Source organism: Cajanus cajan, chromosome 5 (genome assembly GCF_000230855.2).
Source record: "Cajanus cajan strain Asha chromosome 5, NIPB_CcT2T_4, whole genome shotgun sequence".
NCBI classification, from domain to species: Eukaryota; Viridiplantae; Streptophyta; class Magnoliopsida; order Fabales; family Fabaceae; genus Cajanus; species Cajanus cajan.
Window position 1 is genome coordinate 10610230 of NC_138521.1, and position 15701 is coordinate 10625930.

Here is a 15701-nt window from a genome sequence, read left to right on the forward strand (position 1 = left end):
TCGGTACCTTATGAGGAAGTTAACATTATAAACAATAATAATATAAATATTAAATCCCCTTTTATTGATGATTATTTACATGCTTGAAATTTAAATTTAACAATTGACTCTAAAATATCTACATGATTGTTTTTATTATAACAATACTTATCAAAAATAAGAAATAAAATAGAGAGAAGAAGATTAATTGAAATACCTCGTAACAAGCTTTGTTAAATCTTTCGATATGGAAATTCTAGGTGCTTTGTGGCAACCTTTCACACTACACAAATACCTCACAAATCTCAAGAAATACAATAGGAGGGAGAGAGAGAGAGAAATTTCAAGCTCTAAGGAGTCTTGGACGAAATTTTGAGGCCCTAAGAACTGTGCCCAAGCTGTCTATTTATAGACATCAAAAAGTTGTCAGAACGGGCCGTTCCGAATGGCCCGTTCCAAATTCGGAACGGCCCGTTCTGGATCTGTACGTTGTGTGTTAATTTCGTATATTGGAACGGCCCATTCTGAAACCGAAACGGCCCGTTCCAGAGGTGTGTTTAACACATAATTGCTATGCTGGAACGATCCATTCCAAATTAAGATTTGAGGCCTTTTTTGTCACTTGGAACGGCCCATTCCAAACGTAGGTTTTAGCCTTTTTTTAAGAGCTTGGAACGGCCCGTTCCAATTTTTGAACGGCCCGTTTCAGTTTTGAAACAGCCCGTTCCGGGCTACTAAAACCAACATATTTGGGCTTTTAGCCTTCTGATGTCATGTCCTGTTATTTCCATGCTTGGGAGCTTCATTTCTTTGATGATAGACGTCCATTTCATTGCTTTTGTTGGTCCGGACGAAATTGGGTGTCTACACACAATAACTCATTTCTTCACATTTCAAGCAACACATGAACAACACACAACATCTCAACACATTTCAACATTGATTCAACAATACAACACATATCATCACAGTTCAACACATCATTTATTTGCATCGTCACACATTTCAACTCAGAGATCTCCAACAACATAGGGTGAGCAATTTAAGTGGTTAGATCCTATCAAACCGACAACACAAGTGATATTTTTGGGCTTGTTAGATCAACAATAAATTGAATATCAATCCACAACATGAAAACTCAGTTTTCTAAGACTTAGCCACTTTAAAAAGAAAATATAGCACTATGTCAGGATAAAACAACTGAGTCTAGGCCTACCACGAAATTAGCTAGCTTAACTGAATCTCCTATGGGATTAGCCTACCGACTATCCTCCAAATACTACAACCTTTCGATACTCGATTAGGAACTAAGTTCCCGATTTCGTACTTTACTCGATGTTTGGTTGCTTGTAATCAATATAGCTCGACCTAGCCCTTATACTATGATCGTTTCATACATGTGTCTCTCGACCTTGTCCACACATAGTACCAACTAAGTCTTAGAGGAGAACAACACGACATCCACTCCAAGGGACAACTTTCCAATGAGGGTTTTCATCAAATTAGGTTCTCAGAGCACCACAATACACTCAATCCACCCAATGGGATGAACAACTTTCAAAAACATCTCCTTTAGTCCCAAGTGGTCAATACATTTCATCAACACAGCACAACAACACATTTTTAACAACACAACAACTCAACAACTCAACAACATGGTTTTTCAACAAAATAGCTCATATATCAACTCTACTCATCTCTACAACTTCACAACTCTATCATATCAAAATGCTTCAATAACACATCAACATTCCACACATGAAACAACATACAACTTATAAAAAAAACTCCAACTATAACGCCCAATTTATATAATATCAAGCATAATGTTATATATATACTTCTTATACATTTTTAACCCAACTATATCACTAATAATATTTTACATAAAGACAAAGAAGATTTTGTGAACTTATATACATATAGTTAGCTCATATTTACATTACATACCATTCTAAAAATATTTACAATGCATACCTATTTACATGCCATATATTTTCTACTTCTGCTATAATATTTACATTGGGGGTGAAAATAAATTTACAATTGGATTAACATGATTAGCGGGTGGTAAAAAAAAAAGTTACTATAATAGGTTCATCTATAATGGTGGAGATTTCTTGGTTGGGAAAGAAAACAAATGAAGACAATCCTATGCCTTAAAATGTGACTGAGTTGGAAACGACATCCACACTCAATTTCCCCCAAGGAGGATCGCATAAATAACAACTGTAAAGGGACCTGGAATTGCGGGTAAATCCATCTATTTTGTAATATATTTAATTTTAAACAGAGTAAAGTAAGGAGTAAGAACAAATATCCAATAAATACAAATAATTCAATAGAATGTACAAAATTATTTATAACCAACATTAAATATATAAATATATATATATATATACATATATATTTTAGATTTTCATGTTATAATAAAATTTGAACTATTTTAGTAGTGACTAGTCAGGATAAATGAGCATTATCATAATATCAACCAACAAAATGATATTTCACCTTAAGTCTTTACTCATTTAAATCCCCAAGGTCAAATCTCCAACTACAAATTAATTCAAACTTTATTTCTTATGATCATAGAATAACATTTATCATTATAATGTATGAAGAAATAACAACAAGATGAGCTTAGATTATTTTAACAAAACTATATTATAGTTAATATTAATATAAAAATAATTAAGCTAAATAAGTTTAAGTATTTTTAATTATTTAAAATTTAATATAATATAATTTACGTAAATGGAATATTTTAAAGAATATTAATTTAGTAAATGACAGTGATAAACATCATAAAGTAATTAAATAACATAAACTAACAACACCTCATTAATTATTTAGAGTAAAAAATATCATAGATTAAACAAGTAAATGAGGTTAAGGACATCTCACCAAATAAATACACATAAATATAACATAAAATAAACAAAAATAGTAGCATATAAAATTTAAAAGAATAAAGCTCTTCTCATCTTACCTTAATAAGTTTGGCGATAATGTAGAGAAAAAAGTTACTACTCTACAAATACGATAAAATTATGAAACCGTTTTCTTCTACGTAGCGTGCCTCTCATTTATCAGCTCCTTCATCTATTTATAGATGAATTCTTACACCTAATGTTATGATCATTATTTTTTTTTTTATTACTGTTACATAGTTTAATTCTAAAATTTAGTTAACTTAGTTTAATTTCTATTTAAATTTTTTTACCTCATTCAATATCGTCAGATGCACCCGCAGGTGGATAAGATTTCAATCTAATCCATTCGTACTTCATCACTCTGAGCATGTGTTTATCAAGTTGAATTTGATTTTTCTTCTTTTTTTTTATCTTTATATAAAGTAACGTAAATACACATCTACATAACTAAAATACATTGTCATATGATATATATATATATATATATATATATATATATATAATGATAAAATAAATAGCTTATTATATATATATATATATTTATAGCTTATTATGATAAAATAAATATATTTAATACATATGAAAATAGAAATTCAACTAAATACTAATACTAAGACATCATATTATACAATATATAACTTTACTAAAAATAATAGTCTTACTTATAAAAAAGTAAGAATTGACAATTGAGAATTTAGAATGTTATACCAACAACACAACACATTCAACACGTAATAACAACTCAATTAACATGTTTATAACTCATTTTCACACTAGAATATATCATATATTCCCACAACACATAGAGTTGCACTCGGCAAAATTTCTATTTCCCTCGGTGCGGAGCTCAACCAGAGAGCTCCAAGCTCTCTCATGCCCCGCGTGGAGAAAATTCTGCCTGGTGCCGATTTGGTAGAGACTCCCCAAGGGAATCTCGCTCAGCATGGTAAGTGTTGTGACACCTTCTACCCCAACACATAAATAAATAATAAATACAAAAGATAATTTTTGAGTAAATAGATTTTTCTTAATCAAAACCATGTTTCAAACGACATAGGAGTAAAGGATTCACATCCATTTAACATAACTCATAACTCAAGTGCAGAAATAAAAAAAAAAAAAAAAAAAAAAGAATCGAAGTTTTTCAACATGAATGAAAACAATAAAGTCCTAAACTAGTTCTAACTAAGCCTTGATGTCACATATCCTATCAGAGCATGCCTAACTGAAGCCTAAACCTCATTGCCAACATCCTTATGCTGATGATCACGTACAACATAGGAAAACATATGTAAAACAAATAGGAGAGTGAGAAACATCTCACCTAGGTTCAAGTACATAAATAAATGTTAGATAACACACACACAACAATCATAATACAAGGTACAAGTACAATCCATACATAGCCAATATCACACACATAATCACTCATCATACAATTATGTCATGGACTTGACTCTTAATGCATGCATGTGGTGCTAGTCACGTGTCTCATAATCACATATCACGTGGTATGTTGTCGAAGCAACAGACCTAGAGTAGTCTAAGAGTACATGTCGACTTAACTGCGCACTCTCAACTAGAAGAATATACTGTTAGGGTCTCGTCAGGATAGTGAAGTCGTGCAAGATATGTTTCATGCACACAAACGGGAAAAATTGGGCTTTTGTAACTACGTTATCCCCTATGACTCCTCTAAAATGTTTCACTCGAAGGGTCTTCCTTAAGGGTGTACTTCATATTGTACCCCATCACATAAATGCATATGATGCATGTCACACATTCACATGTTCATGGACTTAACATTTCATTTGTCATATCTCATCATGTCACTTGTTCTCATATCACATTATCATACTCATAGTCACAAGGTCACATATAAGAGATTCTCATCCTCATCATGCTCATAAAAACAAATCACTTGCATTAACACAATAATAAGGTAGTTCTCACACCACTAACACCTTTAAACATAACTTAAAACATGCAAAACATCATGAGGATCGCACCTAACACGCCCCAACTCATGCCCAACATACTAAACACTGCATCAAAAGCAGAACAGCACGCCCGGTGCGCCCTAAGCGTGCCTAGTGAATTAAATGTTGCGCCTAAAGCGGAGAAGCTAGCCTGACACAACTCTCCACGCACCCAGCGCATGCCCTCCAAGGGACCCGCGCCCAAAGAGACTCAACACGTGCCTGACGCAAGAGTCCCTGGGAACTTTGTTTCCATACTCATGAATTTGTGTTGGCGCCCCAACGCAACCTGCATTTCTAACTTTGCATAAATCTTATGTTTTTTCACGTCAAGCATGTTTTCAAACTAGTCAATCGGTACAAATCCTCCAAATAACAACCAGAACATGAATCCATACTCAATTTTACATGATTTACCTTAATTATTGTCAAGAGATCATATTCTTAATTTCTTTTCAAAGGGTTTTCCACAAGAACCCACAAAACACTCTAATTCATATCAAAACTTATCTATTCTCGAAATTGAATGCATATTCACACTTAGCAAACATTAAGGAATACAATAGAAAACTCAAACATAAAAATAGAAAACATTCAAAAAAATGCATGTTCCTAAGAGCATGCATCAGGTAAGGGATTGAGGGTCAATTCGACTACCTAATAAATATTCCCACACCCCCAAGTGACGTTTCTCACTCCCCGCTTACCTTGATGAGCAGAAGATGAAGCACAAGCGGAATTCGACTGTTTCTCTTCTTTGGATTCTCCTTGTTCTTTGGAAGGCGTAAGAAGGAAATGAGCAGAAAAGTGAATATGTGAAAATGACTCTATAAATTCTAATAACTTTACTTTCTTAAAATTAATAAAATAAATAGTAATAAAAATAATTAACAAATGATCACCACGTCCTTCCTTCCCTTTTCATAAATAATAACAATAATAATAATATTAAACATGCTTTCTCCCTTCTATAAGATAACTTTAAACATAACTATTAATAATAACATATATTTCATAAAAAGAACTCCTGCTCCATTAATTAAACAAAATATAATACAAATTGTGTCTCATAATTAAAATAGAGTTCATATAACTAATTAAATAATATCTAAAACTCTAAAATAAATACATCAAATGTGAAAATAATTTCTAAAATACTATTTATTATAAGATACGAAACTCGAGGTGTTACAAGTGCCATGCTCGAGGTAGATATGGCAGAGACCTACAAGGGTAATTATGCTCGACACGATAATTGTCACACCTGATGAATTAACCTCGAGGGCACTAGGGCCTTCTCACACCCAACATAAGGTGTCTCGCCCGATGCTAAGGCCTAGTAGAGACTTCTCTAAAGAATCACACCCGGCGTGGTAAATGCCACGCCTGATGCCATATCAATAGAGGTCCCAACACTCCATTTACTGATATCACGCCCTACGCCACCTCCTCCACACCTGACGCCATTCACCTAGAGACCCTAATCCCACTTCATGCCCAGCACAACCAACTTCGTGCTTGACGTGATCATGATACTTGGGCCTTTGATGAATGCCCGCTCAATGCCATGAAGGAGCCCCGACATAGATCCAAAATCCAACAACCCATTTTTGAAAATTTTCATCAAAACCAACAATCTAAGGAAAATCCAGCACATGCAATCCTCAAACATACTAACACTAACAACAATCAACATAAAAACTCCAATAAAAACAACATGCAACCACAAATCAACTCCAAAATCATCTCATTCTCCAAGACAACCTGAAAACCCCCAAATCTTCACCTCTACTTACCCAAATTAATCCACATTATTAATGGAAAATCAATCCCAACAGCACAACACTTCAATTTCAACCCAACAATTCTAGCTTTCCTTACCTCAAACAAAACGAAGCCAGATATTCGAGCTACGCCAAGGAGGAAAATAAGAAAACTCAACTCCGTACAACTCCAATGCTTTGATTCAAGCTTCTCCACTACCTGAATCACAAACAACACAACTTAGAAAGAAACCAAGAAAGAAAAGAGAAGAAGACTGAGGGAATAGAGCTCACGAACCATAGTCCTTCTCTCTAGAATTCCTCTTTCTACAACTCAAGGTCTCATAGATTTTAAGGGTCCATTTGTCTTTGGTTTTGGTGCAAGACATGACTTCATTTTCTTTAACAGATTTGTTAGTTTCAAGAAACTTTCTTAATTATATGTTAAGTAATCACTCACACATGTAGCTAGTAGTTGTTAGTCATTATAAAATGATATGCATTTAAGACTTTATAAGACAAACTATTTGTTTCGTCTTATGAGTATTTTAAAACACCTTCTCTAATGAAAAACATTATCATTAAAAATTGAGAGCTTGAGAGGTTCAAAATCACCTTTAACTTAACATTTCTTATCTAATTTAACTATTATTTATCATAATTATTTTTAAATAAAATATTAATATTTTAAATAAAATTAAAATAAATAAAATAATTTTGTGTTAGAATACAAAGTATTTGTCATAAATATAAAATATTACTTATATATTTAAAAATATTTATTTAATATTTATAAAAATTATATATATAATTTATATATTCAAATATAATATTTATTATAAAATTTAACATATACTAGATTACTCGATTTTGTATCCATATTATTTAAAGAATTTTATCTTTATAAATACCTCTTTTTTATTACAATTTTTATTTTTATTTTTTACTTTTCAAAACCTCTTAAAAACTACTCTTAGGATTATAACTATTTAAAAAATCGTCTACATCATTAATAATTTATTTTATTTATAGATGGTTAATAATTTAATTTTATGTTGTATTCTAAAGATAGATGAACTCACTAAGTACATTCTTGTGTATAATAAATATGTTTATATGTATTTTCCTATAAAGTAACAGTAGTATGTTAGCAATATGGTAATTCTTAAACCCTAATATCCTTGTTCTCGTACCTCCACAAAGCACAGAGGAGGTCAAGTGCTCAACACTCTCTCAGCTGCAATGCCCGCGCAGCTCTTATCTCAGCTCCGTCTTCTCCAACCCCTCCTTCCCATGAAGCCCCTCCTCTCTCGCACCTTCTTCTTCCCCTCCTCCAAGTTCCTCCGAAACGCACCGTTTCGCCCTCGCGCCTTCTCCGCCCGCCCCCATCCCAGGGACAAGCTCCCCCTCCGCCCCTCCAAGAGCCTCGTCGAGGACGAGGCCGACCTCAGCGACTGGCTCGACGACCTCCGCTCCGCCCGCCCCGACCCCTTCGCCACTCGCCTCGACCGCCGCGCCGACGACGACGGCGACGAAGAGCAGCGCGAGTTCCGGCCCCCGCGGAGGAACGATAGGGTTTCCACGCTGGGGAAGAGGAGGGGTGAGGGCTTGAGAAGGGGAAGACAGGATGGCGGTGGCGCCAGGAGGAAGTTTCAGCCGAGGAGTGAGGATGAGGATAATGTTGGTGGAAGGAACTTGAAGAGGGGTGGCGTTGGAGAGTTTCTTACTGAGGATGAAGATGAAGATGAAGATGAAGAGAGTGAGGATGAAGAGATTTTGAACAAGAGTAGAACCGCTTTGTTTGGCCAACCAAGCGGTTTCGACCGGAGAACCGCTGAACCGGTTCCCAGACCCTCTTCCCCTGGAGGATCTGATTCTTATTTGAGTGACACCAGGTGTGCGTTTTTTCATTACTACTTGTTATACTTTCTTTGCCTGTGTCATTGTTTCTGTTGAGCCTATTGCGTAAGAAGCTAGGTCTTGTTTGGACAAACTTGTTAATAAAGGATAAAATAATAAGAGGCTAAAATGAATTAAGTTTTTCTCGTAAGGATGTTTGGATAAGCTTATCCAAAAGTTAAAAAATAGCTTATGTTTAAGTTAAAAATAAGTTTTTGGAGAAGATAATATGAAAAAAAAAAAAATTAAATAAGTTTCTCTGAAAGCTAAAATTAGCTTATGCTTAAGTTTAAAATAAGCTTTTGGATTAGTTTATTTATAAGCTATATGGAGAAACTATTTCATTCTTTCTTTCTTATTTTTCCCCCCTAAAATCAAGTCACTTCTGGACTTCGACTTTCTTGTGTTAACTGATGCAAAACTAATTTTAATTTACATTAATATTTTCTTATCTTGTTAGTGTTTGTCAAGAAGTTTATCTAAATACAACCTTTGTGTGCTGGGTAGTACTTGATTGGGAATTTTGAGCGTTAGAAAGTAGAACGGAAGTTGAAGGGGAGAGGGGTGTGTATATGTACAGTGCATATTTTTTTGAGTTTGAGTGGGTACTGGATTCTTTGCATAACTATTTGATCAAGGTGTTGGATGGATGGGAGTATGCTACTTTACTTACTGAGTTGTTGTTCCGTGCTTTCCATGCATGAATTTGGAAACTGGTGGGGGGTTTGTGCATACTCTCAGGGAGGGCACAACTGGTTATCTTGTATTTGCGGAGGAGGATAGGAATGTAACTAATATAGAGAGAAAGGTGAGCCCTGTACTTGTTTGTACATCTATGATGTTTATTCTTTACCTTTGGTGGCTCTTACATTTACTTGAATGTTCTTATCCATGGTTTATTATGTTGTGCGGCTGTTGTGTTCTGAGTGTCTGATTTTTGTGATTGATGTCACAGATTTGACCAATGTTCAATCTCCCCACTGTCATTAAAAGGAGTCAAAGATGCTGGATATGAGAAAATGACCGTTGTGCAGGAGGCTACTCTTCCGGTAATTCTCAAAGGTAAGTCTTCTTTCTTGTTCTGGGAGGATGGAGCTATTTGAAAGAGAACAGTCTTTTGGATATAGTGTCTTTTATTTTGTGGTTCTGTTCTGCCTGTTTGTTGGAATTGTCATCTGATTTTGTTATACCCTTCCACCTATTTTTCTCTCTTTTCTTTTAGGATACTTTTTGTATGGAGGTTATACTTTTGGATGCCACTATCATACTATGTGAAGAATCAATATTCAAATTACTGGTCTATATTATAGTATTAGAAAGCAATTTATTCTGGCTTTGGTGGACATTGTTAATGTATGTCTTCAGTTTATTTATTATGGTGGCACTTATTCTTATTACAATTCTCATTTTTAGGTAAGGATGTCCTTGCCAAGGCGAAGACAGGCACTGGGAAAACAGTAGCCTTTTTGGTAAGTCTCTTAATTTGTGTTTTGCCTGAGTGAATTAGTGGTTAATAGCCTATTTATCTTAAATGTTGGGTACAGTTGACACTTACCCCAAACCCTAAACCATTGAAATAAGCAGACTACTTGATTGCATCACTCTGCTTAATTCCTTGGGCTTCAAAATCAGAGTCGGATATTTATCATGATGATGTGGCATTTCTGTTTCTATGTTCTTTTTAATTCTTTTTTTATTTTAGGCATGGGAACTCCTATAACCCTTTCTTTTGTTGCCCCAGTCTGCAGTAGGAGTATTAAAGAAAGTTCTTTGTTGATCGACAAATACCATGGAAGATTTTAAAATATTAAGAATGTTTAACAAAAGAACAAGCAAAATTGTCTACATGGGCTTCAACCTATGAAGCCTAGATACTTAGTACAACACGGGTATGATACGACACGGATATGGATATGACAATTTTTTGAAATTTAGGATACGATATGTCTTGGATACATTACTAAAAAGTTATAGGAAAATTTATGTAGATGTAGAATATTGGTAAAGAAATACACATCATCATTTTTCATTAATTCATAATTATGATGATCACAATTCACAAAAAAGATATTTGTGATCATAACAAAAAACATATAGAATACAATTTCTGTTCATACCATAACCAATTTTATTTTCACTATATCAATAAAAGCATCTTTGGTAGAACTTAAAACAAATATGAGCTCTATACAATAGCTTAGGAGTTAGGACTCAAGCATCATTACTAAATTATTGTCTAATGCTATTTTTTATCACTCTCCTCTCCCCTTTACCATCATTTAGAAGCATAGCTTCTAAGTTTGGTTTTTCCAGAGACAATTGTGTCAATTTAATAAGTCTAGCACCATTAGCAAATGGATGATGTATATCTCTATTAATGTGCCACAACCTTGGCTTTCCTTTTTATACCCTTTATCATAGACAAAAGTTGAAGGTTCAAAAACACAAATCAAATATTATACCCATTTGGATCTATTTTGTCTTTCATTAAAGAATGAAAAGAGGCGTGTGTACTCTAATTCCTCTCAAGCATGAGGAAGAATATGGTGCACAAGAAGCATAAGGCAAGAAGAATGGCAAGATAATTTATTGTTATATTACACCTATAATAACAGATTAATATTAATTTTGACTTTTGACTCTACTTATCTTTTAAGTGTTTTTGTTCAGCTTCCATCAATTGAAGCTGTGGCAAAGTTACCTCCAAGTGATCGTGATCAAAGGCGGCCACCAATTCATGTTCTTGTCATATGCCCAACTCGAGAGCTAGCAAGTCAAGCTGCTGCTGAGGCCAATAAACTGCTGAAGTATCATCCTACCATTGGTGTTCAAGTTGTGATTGGAGGGACAAGACTTGCTTTAGAACAGAAACGAATGCAAGCAAACCCTTGCCAGGTAAATTCTATATATTGCCACCAATGTTTTATTTTATTTGGTTATTAGTTCATTTGCATCTCACAATATCAATAAATAAATGTAAATATTCTGAATTATCCCTATGCTACTAAACAGCCATGACACGAAGATGGTGAACATTATGATGCTTATTAGGATATTTATGTTGCAGCCATCACAAATTGTATAATTTTTTTTTTTCAACTAAACTTCTTGGAACTTATTTTTTATCATCAGCACAAGTTTTTTTTTAACTAAATTCTATTTAACATCAAGAGACAAGGAGAAGCAAATTTTTATGTTTGTTGGTGTAAAAGTGTTTAAGGAAATACTTTTATGAAGATCCCCTTCCTATAGATGGAAGCCTAAAACTAATAGCATTTTGATATTTTAATTTGATTTAAGGCTTCGTACCTTTCATTTATTTGCATAATCATCTTATAGCTAATTATTAACAAATTTTCCAGACTTTGTTGGTTGAATATTGCGTTCTGCCTAAGCTACATGTTCCATTCACATGCATTGTTAATTTTCATACTGTACAGATCCTTGTTGCTACTCCTGGAAGGCTTAGAGATCATATCGAGAATACTGCTGGTTTTGCAACTAGGCTGATGGGGGTGAAAGTTTTGGTGCTTGATGAAGCTGATCATTTACTTGACATGGGATTTCGCAAAGACATTGAGAAAATAATTGCTGCAGTCCCTAAACAAAGACAGAGTCTTATGTTTTCTGCCACCATTCCAGAAGAGGTAGGCCTTTTTTTTCTTTTACTTTTTTAGTGTACGGTTGTGCGTTTCATGTTTGGAAAAGATAGAAGTACCAAGCTTATTTTGGTTTTATTGTTGTTACAAAGGTGCGTCAAGTATGTCATATTGCCTTGAGAAGGGATCATGAATTTATCAATACAGTTCAAGAGGGTACCGAGGAGACACATTCTCAGGTAATTGTTTATAATTCATGCTAAATAACTTAAAAGGTATTTGCATGTGTGTATATGTTAGGTAATTAATGTGCATTCGCACATACCTGCTTATTATGCCTTTTTATGGTCTTTATTTACGAGCTTTTGAATCAATTCAGGTCCGCCAGAAGCATTTAGTTGCCCCATTGGACAAGCATTTCCCTTTATTATATGCTCTTCTGAAGGATCACATTGCAGATGACGTTGATTACAAGGTATACTTTTGAATCTGCTATCAGCTGTATTGATTTTCTTTGTCCTTTCACTTCAAGACATGTAACATGATTAACAGATTAACAAACAAGAAAATAAAATTTTGGATTAGTCTATGCTTGTTAAATTCTAGAATTGTGATTTGACAACAAAAGGTTTTTATTTTTTCTATCTCACAACGCATATTTTACAAGGATATGTAATGTAGCTATTGGTTTGTTAGGTTCTTGTTTTCTGCACAACTGCTATGGTTACTAGGCTTGTTGCTGACCTTCTTGGTGAGTTGAAGTTGAATGTGAGAGAAATCCATTCAAGAAAGCCTCAGAGTTATAGAACCAGAGTCTCTGAGGAATTTCGGAAGTCAAAGGGTCTCATCCTGGTAACTTCAGATGTATCTGCACGTGGAGTTGATTATCCAGATGTCACTCTTGTTGTACAGGTACTACATGCAGAACTTCTTTGCATCATTTACTTCTTGTGCTACACATTCATTCACATTCCAAATGTCATTACTGTCACAATTATAGCTATCAGTCCTTGCAAGCCTTGGTTTACCTATTGGCATGAAAGAGAATCAATGTTTGAAAGAATGCTCAATACATTTGCTTAAAGTAAACACCTGTTGGCGTTGAAGTTACAACAAACAGGGTATTATTTGATCAAAGTAATTATTTCCTCCATTTCTCAAATCGACAGGTTGGTTTACCATCAGATAGAGAACAATACATACATCGACTGGGTAGAACAGGGCGAAGAGGGAAAGAAGGGCAGGGCATACTGCTACTGGCTCCTTGGGAAGACTTCTTTTTACATTCCGTAAAAGATTTGCCTATTGAGAAAGGTTCAGAACCTTCGGTTGATCCTGAAACTAAGAAAAAGGTATTTTAGATTTTAATGCCTTGTTTGGATGAGGAGTGAAATAGAAAGCAAGGAAATAGGAAAATGATAGAAACTAAGGAGAAATAGAATGAAAAAGCTATGTTGTTTGAATGGATGGAAATAGAAAGCAAGATAATTTCTCTTTCACTTGTTTGGATGAATAGAAATGAGATAGAAAATAGATATATGAATTGTTTTAAAAAATCTATTTATAAAATAGTTATTTTTTTTAATATAATATTTTTTCTTAACAAAAAATTATTTATTATTTAAAAAAATCATATATATATATATATTTTTAAAGAATGGATCAGAAAAAGAGAAAAGAGATCATTTCTCTCCCATTTGGTTCCAATCTAGAGGGAAATGTTTTCCAGAGGTTCTTGCCAAAATAACTTCCTATTTCTCTCCCCTCAAAAAATGGTGATAGTTTAGTATTTTTATCCTGTTTCCTTTCTCTCAATTTTTTTCCACTTTATTACCCCTCAAACAAACAAGAGGCTAGTCTGTGAGATGGTAAGGGTTTGTCATTGTGGTGATGGCAAGAAGGATCATTGTCAATTATAACAAGAGTGTTTTTGGAACTACAAACCAGATTTACAAATTATGTGATGCTTTGGAGGTATAGCATGAATTTGATTTTGATGTTTACAGGTGGAAAGAGCTCTATCCCATGTGGATATGAAGAACAAAGAAGCAGCATATCAAGCATGGCTTGGTTACTACAATTCGAACAAGAAAGTGGCGCGTGACAAGTATAGGCTAGTGGAGCTTGCAAACGAGTTTAGTCGAAGCATGGGCCTTGATAACCCTCCAGCTATTCCTAAGCTAGTCCTTGGCAAGATGGGCCTTAGGAATATCCCTGGTTTACGTGCCAAATAGGTGTCAAATGTGTAATGTTCTCTAGTTAAAAATTCAAATGCACCCTTATAATTGATTGAGACTTTGAGACATCAAATTTTCAATTATATATACGCCATTTTTGTTTGTATCTTGGGCCATACCGATCTATTGCCTGACAATTGTAGCAGTTAATTACACCATTCAACAAAATTATGCATCTAAGCAACTTCATAGTAATTAATATATTAATATTTAATTTTAATGAATTATTCTTTCATAAATATATGGAAACAAATTAAGATACAAATTGAAAGAGCTTAATATATTTTGTTAATGTAAGGTTTGATATTGACTCGTTAAAATGAGTAACTAGTAAACATTTTAGTTTAACTTATGAAACTAGAATCATTTTTTGTTTCCTGATTAAACTTGAGCGTACCTAATCCAGCCCAACTCCACTCGCATGTGAATAGTGACTTCTTGGTTCAAATATGTTCTCAATGGCTCAAAAATTTTCTAAAGTTAGAGCTTGGAGTTGAAGGACGGTCTTATTTTAAATCTATTCCCTTCATAGGAATTCTGTTATTTTATTATGTTTAATATGTTTTACGGTTTGGTTCTTCCGATAGTTGATTTGTGTACATTGTGTTTGTTTTAATTATAACTTGAAAGATCTTAAAGTACTTGATTAATGTAAGGTTTGATAATGCTAAAGAAATTTTGTTTAATATTAGTATATTCAATTTGAGTAACTCGTCAACTTTCAAGTTTAATCCTTAAGTTAAGCTCAATCCATTTTATTTTCTTTTCTAGTTTCAGGTTGCACTCACGTCTAACTATTTTAATTTCTTGCTTCATATATCTTCCAAATGGTTTAGAGATTTGCACGCTAATTTTAATAATTTGATATGCTAAAAGTTTTGCCTTTGTTTGAATCGAAGTAGAAGACAAGGGAAATGGAGAATCCCATTGTCTCGTAGACAAGAGAAAAGTGAATGGATGAGAAACAAATTAGTTGTTATACATTGAGAATACAAAAATGATTGATGGATACTCCCGACACCTAACGAGAGAAAGAGATAGAATAGACAGAAAAAAGAAAGAAAAAAAACGAGATAAGAAAAAATCTATAGATACTTCTATTAGCATAGACACTGAGAAATAAGAAAAGAAAGATAAATAATTAATATAATCGATAATACAAAAAAATGGAAATTGTGGATTAGGGTAACTCAATCCAGAGTGCTTATCTTGCTTTTTAACCCATGATTGGAAGTTGTTGGGAAGCACCAAGTACTTATATAATCTTAATTTGCGAGTAATATGTCAATTATTGTTATTTTTTTAGTTAATA

At 33.8% G+C, this 15701-nt stretch overlaps 1 protein-coding gene and 1 long non-coding RNA gene across 2 annotated transcripts; one reads left to right on the forward strand and one right to left on the reverse strand.

Annotated features, from left to right (window-relative positions):
• Positions 1-183: 183 nt before the first annotated feature.
• Positions 184-7982, reverse strand: LOC145958222 (uncharacterized). The gene is made up of 3 exons (XR_014433873.1): positions 7848-7982; positions 5599-6874; positions 184-843 (listed from the first exon to the last, which is right to left on the reverse strand). It is a non-coding gene; the product is annotated as an uncharacterized LOC145958222 (long non-coding RNA).
• On the forward strand, positions 7815-14495 carry LOC109808003 (DEAD-box ATP-dependent RNA helicase 31). The gene is made up of 10 exons (XM_020370785.3): positions 7815-8549; positions 9509-9615; positions 9967-10022; positions 11224-11448; positions 11994-12200; positions 12305-12391; positions 12532-12627; positions 12849-13064; positions 13322-13504; positions 14159-14495. Exons 1-10 carry the CDS (start codon positions 7897-7899, stop codon positions 14384-14386), a joined length of 2058 nt encoding a protein of 685 aa, XP_020226374.1. The 5' UTR covers positions 7815-7896; the 3' UTR covers positions 14387-14495.
• The last annotated feature ends 1206 nt before the right edge of the window (positions 14496-15701 follow it).